The following is a 13,081-nucleotide window of genomic DNA, read 5'->3' on the forward strand; positions in this document are numbered from 1 at the left end:
TATCTATTGTGGGGAGGGAAAATTTGGGCAATTTTCCACATTGTCAGGTAAATTCATTGGGGTAACATGTTATTAAATTGAGTCGCTCATGAAGTTTCCTTGCACATCCCAATCACTGTATCTAGTCAATAGAAATTCTTACCAGCAAGATCTTGGCTTAAGTGCAGACTTGTGAGAGTAGACTTTGAATTCAGCTAATTTAAGTTTACTCTTTATCATTGTTTATACAAAAATAATATATACACATTGTATTTTTATTTCAGTTTACAATACCTGCGTAAAGCGTGTAACTTAAGAAGTATTGAGACATGCAAGAATTTATTTTACGTTTCTGTGAAAGACACTGACAATTATTTAAGGAGAGAATTCAACATTATAATACCTCATTGGTATGCAGGTGGTAGCAACATGTTTGCACTGAATAAACAAGTCTCTAATTCTGCTCATTCCAAGCACAGTGCAGCAGAGGCTTGCACAAACCTGCCACCTTCTTTACCTGCAGACTGTGAATCAGACAATGTTAGAAGCCTGCAGAAACTTAGTCATTGTGGCAAAGGAATTTTTGTTTACTTCTCACATTTATTACTCAGTTGCCTACGCAGCACAAACGGGCAGCTCCTTTTGCATTAGTGGCAAAACTTGAAAGTGCACCTGGAAGAAATTTTAACAAGGGCAAACAACCTTACAAAATCTGACCATATGTATTGGTTGATGAACCCACAGAAAACCGAGTCAATTTGTATTGGCAAGATAAAGAGCAAATCTAGAGTTTAATGCATGCTTGAACAAATCTGATCCAGCAGGTGATAGTTTACTGTATATTCAAACTTCAGAATGAAGGGAAAGATTAAGTTTCACCTGACAAATCTTTCAGGAATGTAATTCAAAAGGTCGAAGAATTAGTTTTGAATCTTTTTTACTGTGCTTTATTTGGACTGATCTAAAACACTGAAGTACATCTGAACCAGCTGCACATTCTTCATATTAACTGTAGGATCCAATTAAAGTGTTTATTCCATTCACACCATGTAATTGTTTACTGGAAGTCTGAGATTTTTCAAAGAGATTGACTCTTTACTCTGAAGTGGCTTAGAAAGTACACTATAGTATATCAATAACAGACAAATTAGGGATGGGCAATAAATGGAAACCTTGCCAGTGGCTTTAACATTTTAAGAATCAATTATTGATTGACTGAAAAAGGTTTGTTAAGATAGTACCAAGGAGAACTCATGATGTAGTGGGTAAGGAGACAGGAAGGGGATCAGCTGGTGGACACTTAACCGATTGCTAGTAATGTTTGACTACAGACTAATGCATTACCCTTCTGGATCTTTTCCATGAGATGAGGAAGATCCAATAATGTAATTCGGATGATGATGCAATCTTTACTGCTGATTCCATCACCTTTCCCATCTATCTGCTCCACCCTCCTCTCCGACCTATCACCTTCTCCCTCACCTTCATCTATCTATTGTTCTCTCAGCTACCTTCCCCACCAAACCCACTCCCCTCCCATTTATCTTTTTTATTGAATTACTTACAGTGTGAAAACAGGCCCTTCGGTCCAACAAGTCCACACTGACCCGCCAAAGCGCAACCCATTCTCCTACATTTCACCCCTTCATCTAACACTACAGGCAATTTAGCCAGGTCAATTCACCTAACCTGCACATTTTTGGACTGTGGGAGGAAACCGGAGCACCTGGAGGAAACCCACGCAGACAAGGGGAGAATGTGCAAACAATCAGTCGCCTGAGGCGGGAATTGAACCCGGGTCTCTGGCACTGTGAGGCAACAGTGCTAACCACTGTGCCGCACAGTACTCCGACCCACAAGCCTCATTCCTGATGAAGGGCTTATGCCGGAATCGTTGATTGTACTGCTCCTCAGATGCTGCCTGAACTGCAGTGCTTTTCCAGCACCACACTCCTGACTCTGCAGTCCTCGTTTTCTCCTTGCTGATTGACGTGTCACTGCCTCCAGTGCTGGCTCCTCCAGTGAAAGCTGACAACAAATACTAAGGCCTCCAATGAGAAATCCAGCTAATTTCAACATTCCTGTGCACCAAAAGGAGTGCTCCTCTGGGCTCCACAAAGAACTCCAGGTATTTTTGGCGTTTAAACTTCCCCGAGACAGACAGAAATGTTGTCACAGGAACACAGTGGTGTGTTGAAGCTTGCGTCATTTGTATGAACCAAACATAAGTGTTTGGCAGGGTGGACAGGTGACCACCGTACTCCCTTGCCAACATTTTTGATTCAGGAATTCTACGATGTTCCAGTGAAGCTCAACACAAGCTGGAGCAACGACACCTCATCTTCTTCCGAGGCTCCTTACAGCCTTAGGACTCAACATTGAGTTTAACAATTTCAGAATGTGATCTGCCTCCTCCATGGTTGTTATTTTCCCCTCACACCCCAAGATCCTGCATTGTGTGGGTTGGTCCCTGCGCAGCCAACCCACTTTCAATTATTCACACTTCTCCTTAGCACCCTACATAGCATTTATCCCTCTCTCAACTTCTCATCAGATATCTCTTTGTTTGCTATGCCTTTTTTCTCCTTCTCTCTCTGGACCCCATCCTTATGTACTCTATTCACTCCCCAAACACCCCCACCCTGTCATCAGTACAAATATCAGCCTTTCACAGCTATCTTCAGTTCTGACAAAAGGTCACTTGAATTGAAATGTTACTCTGTTTTCTCTCTACAGATGCTGCCAGACCTGCTGTGTTTCACCAGAACTCTCTGTTTTTGTTTCAGATTTGTGGCATCCACAGTTATTTGTGTTTATTTTAATAAAAGTAGACAGACAGGTGCAGCAAGCCATTAGGACAGTAAATGGTATATTGATCTTCATTGCAAGTGGATTTGAATTCAGAAATAAGGATGTCTTGCTGCAGTTATACAGGACCTTGGTGAGACCATCCCTACCGAAGAGATGATACAGGCAGGTAGAGAGTGCAGTAGAGATTTATTCAATTCATACAGGGATGGTTCTATTGAGTCTGTAATCACTGGCGTTTTGAATAATAAGAGGGGATCTGATTGAAATGTATAAAATTCTAACAGGGCTGGACAGTCTCGATACAGCAAGGACATTTCCTCTGATTGGGGAGTCTTGACCAGGGGATACACTCTCAGGATACGGGATAGATCCTCTCGGACGAGGATGAGAAAAATTTCTTCCCTCAAATGCTAGTGAACCTGTGGAATTCTGTATCACAGAAGGCTGTGGAATCTAAGCCACTAAATATTTTCAAGAAGGAAACAGATGGAGTTATTGATTTTAAAGACATCAAGGGGTATAGGAAAGAAGTGGGAATATGACACCTAGATAGAGGATCAGCCACGCTGAATGGTGGAGCAGGCTAGGAACTTCCTATTTTGGTCTGGCTCCCATGCTGGTGCTGACATGGACGCTGGCTGTTTAACCCTGATTCACACTCGCACTTGAACTTAAAATCAATGCCTACATGTCTGACTTCACAAAGTGTCCCGATATTTATAAAGAAATGAGTAACTAATCATAAATGTTATCATGGTAATTGGTTTTGAGTTTCTCCTTTTCTGTTCAATGACAAAATACAAAAATGTACCTTGTAGGCCTTAATAATCAATTGAAGGATATTTCCAGAATCACTTGCGAGTCGCCCCACTGTGGCACCAGGTATCAGTGTTGCATAATTCTACAAGAATGTAACGATTAGGTGAAAATTAATTTTAAAAGCAACAGATGCTCCCATAAAATAAATTGCTGTATAATTGTAAGTATGCACCTTTATTCCTAAAACTGTGAAGGGCTATGATAAAATCTAATAATAATGGAGGGTAACTAATGCAGTCACAGTTTCTGTAAATCAATTGACTTTTGTTGGAAATACTGTAGCTACTGACTTGAACATTTTGCCTATTCTCAAACTCGGATTTAATTTAATGTTGTCGACGGACATAGTTTTCTAAATTGTAATGATGTGAAGTGTAATAATGTCAAATCTAGAACTGTTAGGAGTTTTCCAAGTACTTGGAGACTAATGCATATCATGTGCAACATAGTGGTGACTAAAGTGACATAAATATTAAATCAACCGACAACACATTGCAAAATGTAAAAAGGCTACCACCATTAAGCCAGAGAAATACAAGTGAGCAACAAAGACCTTATTTAAAGCAGCAGTAATTATTATATGTTTTTCTCTTGTCAACTTGCAATTCAAATAACAGTACAAATATAAAAAGAGAAATTATATTGAACATTAGATTCCAGTTCTTCAATGCACACAGTGAATATAGAGCAAACGGGAATTAATCTATTTAAGTTAATTGAGTCAATTGTTTCAGTGTGTGTTTCAACATATCTGTAAACATTGTTATGTTCAATTCTTCTGTTTAATTATAGGAGCCTGCTCATGATGCTTGTTTGGTTCACACTGACTCAGAAATGGAAACAAAGCTGTAGAAAGTGCTGGAAGCTGAACCTTGGAATAAACATTTTAAAGCACTGTGAACAAAAACCTGCTACACACATAGAACTAGTGTTATCCCTGTATAGATTGGAGATAAAAAGTACATAATATCAGTATGTAGTTGATGAAAACGAGTTGGCAGAAACCTGGAGAATGTCATCAGTAAATGTTACTTCAGCAATGCAAATAGATTGTGAAACACTGCACTCTCAAAATGGTACCAATATTGTAGCAATAGAATATTTATCAACTGCAAAAATGGTCCTCACTTTAATGAGGAACATGCTTTAGCTACAACATACATGCACAGAAGTCCAACATAATGGAGAATATCCACTCAGTTGCACTTATCCAAACAGATGTATTCATTTGTCTTGTATCAAGTTACTCTTGCTGTTTTGGGGAAGAGTCAGATTATGTATTTACTAGAGCACTCACAATGAGGTGTGATGCTACAGGAACACAAGATCTGTAAACATCTCAAAGAACTACACAAAATAAAGAAACAAATAGAATTTTGAGAAGATTTTTAGCTCAGGTTGGGGTTCTGGATGTAGGTTTGCTCGCTGAGCTGGAAGGTTCATTTCCAGACATTTTGTCACCCTACTAGGTAACATCTTCAGTGGGCCCCAGGCGAAGCACTGCTGATAATTCCTGCTTTCAATTTATATGTTAGGTTTCTTTGGATTGCTGCTGTCATTTCCTGTGGTGAAGTTATTTCCTGTTCTTTTTCTCAGGTGATGGTAGATGGGGTATAACTCGATGTGTTTGTTGATAGAGTTCTGGTTGGAATCCTATAGAGTCTATGCTTCTAGGAATTGTCGTGCATGTCTTTGCCTGGCTTGTCCTCGGACGGATGTGTTGTCACAGTTGAAGTGGTGTCCTTCCCTGTCTGTATGTAAGGATACTAGTGAGATAGGGTCATGTTGTTTTGTGGCTAACTGGTGTTCATGTATCCTGGTGGCTAGTTTTCTGCCTGTTTGTCCAAAATAAAATACCATGCAAGGAGTGTAACAAACACTACATTGGACAAATAGGCAGAAAACTAGCCACCAGGATACATGAACACCAACTAGCCACAAAATGACATGACCCTCTCTCAATAGCATCCTTACGGATAAGGAAGGACACCACTTTGGGTGGGACAACACATCCGTCCTAGGACAAACCAAACAAAGACATGCACAAGAATTCCTAGAAGCATGGCATTCCAACCAGAAATCTATCAACAAACACATTGAGTTAGACCCCATCTACCATCCCCTGAGAAAAAGTACAGGAAGTGACTTCACCACTGGAAATGACATCAACCCAAATAAACCCTAACATATAAATAGAAAGCAGGAATTTTCAGCAGTGCTTCGCCTGAGGCCCACTGAAGATGTTACCTAGTAGGGTGATGAAACGTCTGGAAATGAACCTTCCAGCTCAGTGAGCAAACGTACATCCAAAAAAACGGAAAATAATTGATTGCCCAAGATATAACAAAATCATTTATATCAAAAATATAACTACTAGTCATAAATTATTTCCCACACTTGTCTCAAATGGGGCATTTGCTAATGTGTGTTTGCATATCAGTGTTGGAAAACCCCATTAGAATATGGAATACACAATCTTTACATAAATGAAAAGAAACTGTTTGGTGATCATGCAAATCGAAATGTCAATAATCAAATGGCAAACCTACATTGTGTTGAAGAATATCTCAAACAGTTATAATGAAATGTACAAATCCAGTTGGACAAATTATTTTTCAAAAGGTGCTGAATGAGAACCTAAATACGTATTTCCTATGGGTATTACACTGAGGTATTGAACAGAGCTTCAGAGAACTGTTTGACATTCTTTATATTTCATTAGTCAACTGTTTAATAATGTTGCTTACCAAAAATAAATTAAGTGGCTGAGTAGAACTCTGCTCATTACCAAAGCGGATCTTAATGAAAATTAAGATTGAATGGGAGAAAAACTATTTTTATTGGTGAAAGTTGAGGTTATAAGTTAAAACAGATCCTCAATGTGCCATTCAGCACTGAGCAGCAAAACAACATAGGAAGCCAAATATAATGTTCACTGGTTGAAATCATTCAGGCTGCTGACCAAAATCAATCTTGATGACAGTAAAATTCTGTTAAAGTGTTGTAATCTAAAATAATGTGTTATGTTTGAGTCAGAAACTTGTCGTTAATCTTTGGAATGCTCGTGAGAGAAATTGCAAACCAGGTCAGATGTCAACTCATTGATCTAAAAAGAACTTCCAGGAGGGAAAAGGAAGAGGAAATTACCCAAGATACCCTCTTGACAGCCACACTTCCAAATGCAACTTTAAAGAGAGAGCATTTTTCATTTCTTTTAACATAACTTATTAATTTATCTTTTTCATCACTCAGTTGCATGAACTACAGGTATCCATTTTTCAAAACAAAAGAGAAATTTGACGTCAAACAACTGAATTCATAATCAATCAAACAGTTCAGCCATAAAATCAATGGCCCGCCCAGCATACCCGTATCGTAGCAGAAGTTGAATTGTAATGGTTTAAGTCCAATTGCATGAACTAGGCTAATATTTCAATATAGTGTTGAAAGAGTGTTGCACCATAGGGAAGACCTTTCTAAATTGGGGTCAGGACCCCCAAGTGGGATTCATGAGCTAACATTTTGAGTGTGAGATCTGAGGCAGAAATGGCTGCCAAGGAGTTCAGACCAAGTTACAACTGCAGTGCTCCCCCTTTAATGGGCCTTTGCTCTCACAGATCTCATTGAGAGGATCATGTCAATTTTCAAGCCTCAAAATGGGGACACATTCAGAAAAAGTTGGAGAAGCACTGTTGTAGAGATGTCAGGGTCAAATGAAATGAAAAATAAAGCAACATCTACTTCTTCATGTGATATAAACGGTCATGTGGTTATATTTGAAGGAAAAAAAGGAAGTCCTCTTGATGTCTAGCCAAAATATCAATCAAAAGCAGCAAAATAAATTATTTGTTTTTTTGGTTTTGGATGTAGGTTTGCTTGCTGAGCTTGAAGGTTCATTTCCAGCTGTTTCGTCACCCTACTGGGAAACATCTTCAGTGGGCCTGCTGACAATTCCTACTTTCTATTTATATGTTAGGGCTTCTTTGGGTTGGTGATGTCATTTCCTGTGGCAAAGTCACTTCCTGTTCCTTTTCTCAAGGGTGGTAGGTAAGTAGGTTCTCAAAACTCGCTAAAATTATTTGGTTATTTGTCTCATTAGTAAGACTTTTGGGTTGGAAGTTCTGCTACACCCAATAAGCTGCTGACCTCCCTGATGTGTTAAAATATTGATAGTTTTCTTCTGGATCCTTTGTTTAATATTTAATTTCTACACAATAAAACAGTGGCCCTGAACAATGTGGGCTATGGTGGGAAATTTGGCAGAATTGTCCAAGAAGTTTAGTGAGTACTATATTGGTTTCAGGAGCAACTCACTATATTTTTTTGACTTGGAGGAAGCTTGGGTTTACAGTCACAAAAAGAAGTATGACATAGCAGAGAAGATGGTATTGATTACCCTAGCTGAGTAGAGAAGTTCATTGACCTTCTCCGTACAATGCTTTGCATTCCTTTAGGTGGCTATAATCCAGAGGGCACCTTGATCCAGGCTGGCATAATGTGGTGTCTTGGTCCCTGTAGTAAGAGGACATCCCGTAATCCATATCACTGCTTGTAAAGTGCAGCTTTGATTTTCTCCTGTATACCATGAGGGTAAATGTCAATGAGTGTACAATGTAGCCCCAGACTGACAGTGCTTGTCTGGTTGCACAATGGGCTTTTAAAGATGGGGCTGACACCAGAGATGCTGATTAACTCCAGCACTGGTGATTTGTCCTGGGAATTATGAGTTCAGGGAATAGGGCTGGAATTGGATGAGAGGGATACCATAGGGGCGGGATAGTTAGTTAATAAGGCATATTAGTAAAATATGATGAAAGATCTTGCTAGGCCATGCTGTCAACAACTCCAAAAACCCTGACAAATGACACTAAACTGAAAAAAGTAAGGTTTAGCCCAGTGTCACACAATTCTTAATAAAACATCAGCTTCAGATGTTCACTTCCGTAATCCTGACCATTGTATTGGGTTTTAGAAGGTTCAATCTTCTTCAGCTTAGTTCCTATTTTTCTGTTACTCAATCACAATCCTAATTCAGCTATACACTTATTAAGGATTTCTACCATTTCTTTTGGCTATTGTGACGTTACAATGCCCGAGTAAGGACACTGCAACAACTGAATTGATGGCACTCAATTGTTAGGAGAAAGTGAGGACTGCAGATGCTGGAGATCAGAGTCAAGAGTGTGGTGTTGGAAAAGCACAGCAGGTCAGGCAGCATCCAAGGAGCAGGAGAATCGATGTTTTGGGCATAAGCCCTTCAAATTGATCATATAAAGTAGCCTGTCACCCACTCAGTTGTTTAAGTAGTAGCTATCATTTTGGGTTCTTTTCACAGGGCAGATATTATTCATGTAGCTTGAATGCTATTATAAATGTAAGAGGCTGCTGGCCTTTATAAAGACTGCATGGTTGTCATATTCCAGTATGATTCCAGCCTGTTCATCATGCAATTCAACTGCCAGCTTTTTAAATCTGTACTCACTTCTGCTGAGCTTCTACATTGGTAGATATGTCCGTAAAGAAAAAGGTTTTTAATGTATGAAATAAACTAAAGTTATACATAATAATGTGTCAAAGTCCCATCTCTGTAAGTGGATTACATCTAAGATAAAATTGGAAATTTTGCAGTGCAATGAATGAATCTTGCACATACACTTCAGTATATCTGTTTAAAGAAAAGCACAGATGCTGTAATTCTATGTTGCACTGTTGGATTCTTAACATTCAGAGGTCAGATTTATTGGGCAGAATTATGGTAAAAACATTGACTGCAGATGCTGGAAACCAGATTCTGGATTGAGGTGGGGGAAGGGGAAATGAGGAAGCTGTTGAAATCCACATTGATGCCCTGGGGTTGAAGTGTTCCGAGGCAGAAGATGAAGCGTTCTTCTTCCATGCGTCTTGTGGTGAGGGAACGGCGGTGGAGGAGGCCCAGCACCTCCATATCCTCGGCAGAGTGGGAGGGGGAGTTGAAATGTTGAGCCACGGGGCGGTTTGGTTGATTGGTGCGGGTGTCTCGGAGATGTTCCCTAAAGCGCTCTGCTAGGAGGCATCCAGTCTCCCCAATGTAGAGGAGACTGCATCGGGAGCAACGGATACAATAAATGATATTAGTGGATGTGCAGGTAAAACTTTGATGGATGTGGAAGGCTCCTTTAGGGCCTTGGATGGAGGTGAGGGAGGAGGTGTGGGTGCAGGTTTTACAATTCCTGCAGTGGCAGGGGAAGGTGCCAGGATGGGAGGGTGGGTTGTAGGGGGGCGTGGACCTGACCAGGTAGTCACGGAGGGAATGGTCTTTGCAGAAGGCGGAAAGGGGTGGGGAGGGAAATATATCCTGGGTGGTGGGGTCTTTTTGGAGGTGGTGGAAATGTAGGCGGATGATTAAGAATTATGTTGAATGAGACCCTCCCTGAAAGAAAGCCGTAGCCACTGCATAGCCTGAAAAAAAGCCCACCTGCAGTTATAATGTGTTGGAGGAAGGATAAAATGTTGGTTACATAGGTCTCCTGCCCCTCAGTAGAGCCAAACTGACTGACCAGCAGTGCCAGGAGCTTACCAGCGTGCATTGCCAGTTTTACATCCATCATAAGAAAGCTCAATGGATCCCTGGAATGTGGTCAGTTCAGGGTATTGGTCAGGGCGGATCTGGCCAAATCAGAGAGGGTTGCTGAGATGTTTGGGGGTTTGGATTCTATAGAGCTGGCAAGCATGAAGGAAAGCAGGAGTACTGTCTTTAGGAGTGGTGCCTCCCCATCCCCACCTGGCCTTGTAATGAAGGTATTTCCTGATGACTGATTTACACATTCCTTGCACTCTTTTAAAAACTTATTTTTAAAGAAGGAGGCGGTTCAATCCCACCCACCTGCCCAAGCCAACCTTACAATGTTATGGGTAGTGTATTATCAGGGTCAACTGGCTTACAAGCACAATTTACTTTTATATATGACAGACAGATTGCCAATTTGCAGCATCTACCCACCTACCATGTTAGGGCATGCCATCCCCTGGTAACATGTGAAATTCATTCCACATCATCTTATGAAATATTGTCTACCCAGACACCAATGATGTGCTAAAGCTACAATGGCTTAACAGGTGTAAAATCCTGAACTAATTATGTAATCAGCAATTCATAAGATTACTAACCAATGTTTGCACCAATATTGTTTATTTTCAGTCTGATTAATGTAGACTCACCATATTGTATGCTAGACGGAAGGCATGTTCCACGATAGTGGGTAATAAATTACCTCGACTAAATAAAAGATAAAATTACATATTACACTGTTTATGATTTATAAAACAGAGGTGAGTCACTTTGGAAGTAAGGACTGCTGTCGCAGTCTAGGTAAAGCAAAAGCTCTTTGAAAGAAGCTGCATTTAGATTCAAGGACTAAAGATCAAGGGCCAGACCAGAATATGGTTAGATTTTGTTTACACTGTTCTCACTGCTGTGGATCTGTAAAATAAAAGTTCAAGGGATCTCAGGCATACTGGATAATGAAAAATCAGAGACAGTCTTTTCACATGTATGCTTTTAATTTTCTAATACTTAAAACACAGGGACAATTTAATACTCCTGTGTATAGACTCAGGAAAATGTATCTTCATAGTTTTTAGATATTTGTCAATTCAAATGATTACTGATAAATAAATTCAGATAAACTATCTATTACACATTTAGATTACATTTTTAATGCTCAGCCTTTAACAATTTCTCAGGAATTAAACACAGCAGAGTGGTGGGTACAATGGATTGGGGTACACTAACTGATCACTGTCACAGCCTTGCTTGAATCCAAATTGAACTGTGCTGATCAACGTCGCTTTCATTAGTTTGTGTGGAGAAGGATATCTGTCACCTGAATTTAATCTTTTGTGATTCATAATACAAGTTTTTCCCTCATAAGATATATAGCATTAAATTTGCAATCTCTGAACATCCACAAGATGATTGGTGTTATGGAACTAGCACTCACATCATTAAACAGGCCTTATTCTGTGCCTGGACCTAAAGCAATTATTGCATGGAGTGCAGCAAACTTTATTATGCATTTAACACATCATATGATTTATTGTCATTGGTACAGATTATCAAAATAGAAATGCATTTACTTTCCAAAAGCTAATGCCTATCATCCAAAATGAAAAATGAAATGAAATTAAGCATTGAGAACAATAATTTACTCATTTAGCACTGTTTCATTTACAATTTCTGTACTAGTTTGCAAAAAACTGATCTAGATTTTCTACTCAAATTTCACTGCTACTTCAATAAACTCAATCTTCAGGAATACCTCTGTTTACCTAAAACCTTTTTTGATTTACTGTCAAAAATTGGAAAATGTGGGCAGGTATATCTTAATAAGTGCAAATGACTGAGGGACATCATACGGAGAAACTTCCATCCCATTATTTTTCCTGAAAATATTGCTTGCAAAAGGTATCTTTGCCTTTCATGTGATCGGTTGGATGGGCTGATATGCAGTTTTAAAAGAAAAGTTTATGACTCTCTGGATTAGACTGTGGCACTCTGTGGCTTGCTGAACAAATCATGTCTGTCTGGTAAATTCAAAGAAGCCTGCATGAACACGAAAAAAGTCCTAAGGCTAGAAAGTTGTCTAAAGTCGGGGATACATCCTTACTGTGTACAACAGTCATGCACAAATCAAAGATTACACTGAATCATCAGCAGGGACAAATGATTTGACCCAATTGGTCTCTTCCTGTGTTTATAACCCCACATAAGTTTCTTTCAATTCCAATTACCTCTTCCCACCCACCCTCAATATCCTATTCCTTTCTCCTTAACATATGCAATAAAGCAAGATTTTGTCATCATGGCAACTTCCAACCACTGTATCTATTATTCCAATACACCTCTGATCGGTAGGCATTCAGTGCTACGTTTGTCAAAAAATCCCATGATAATTTCTTATTCTGCAGAGCATTCTTCTCGATCAGACCTTAACTCTGTTTGAAATGCAAATTTATAACTTTGCTGACAGGATTTTGGCCTCCAGAAAATTTCTTTAAATATGTTGCTTATTGACCACTGAAATGTCTTACTTCTTTCAGTTATAATACTGAATTAGGTTACCTTGTATGTGTTTAGCTGCTTATCTGTCACAGCAAAAATCAGCAAGATGTTGTTTTCCACAAGCTTTTCTATTAGCTGCCCAAGTGAGGGATATTCCTACAAATACAGAGAAAAGAAGTAAAATGAAAATATTTAGGGAATTCATAACACAGCAGAATATTATACAAGCAAACAAACATAATTGTCTGAAAAGGAGTTACTGCTCCATTCAGCAGGTCCGATACAATTGTGATTGAGTGCAGAGCCCATCCAACCACAGCCATGAAATTCCTGGGAAAGGAAAAAGACCGAAGTAAATCCCAAGTCAATTAAGAAAACATAGAAAATTTAAGTTGTTTAGATAAAATAAAAGCGTTCAAGAGATCATGCTGT

At 39.3% G+C, this 13,081-nt stretch overlaps 1 protein-coding gene across 4 annotated transcripts in view; it reads right to left on the minus strand.

Annotated features, from left to right (window-relative positions):
- itgb6 (integrin, beta 6) overlaps positions 1-13,081 on the minus strand; it is an 88,856-nt gene that overhangs the window by 56,883 nt on the left and 18,892 nt on the right. For all 4 annotated transcript variants that reach the window (XR_006312150.1, XM_043693845.1, XM_043693848.1 and 1 more), the window contains 2 exons: positions 12,710-12,805; positions 3,602-3,691 (listed from right to left, as the gene is read on the minus strand). Coding sequence is in view for 3 of the 4 variants with exons in the window: in XM_043693845.1 (XP_043549780.1) it covers positions 3,602-3,691; positions 12,710-12,805 (186 nt within the window). In the remaining variant the exon portion in view is untranslated. The remainder of the gene's footprint in view (positions 1-3,601; positions 3,692-12,709; positions 12,806-13,081) is intronic.

Source organism: Chiloscyllium plagiosum, chromosome 7, assembly GCF_004010195.1.
Source record: "Chiloscyllium plagiosum isolate BGI_BamShark_2017 chromosome 7, ASM401019v2, whole genome shotgun sequence".
NCBI lineage: Eukaryota > Metazoa > Chordata > Chondrichthyes > Orectolobiformes > Hemiscylliidae > Chiloscyllium > Chiloscyllium plagiosum.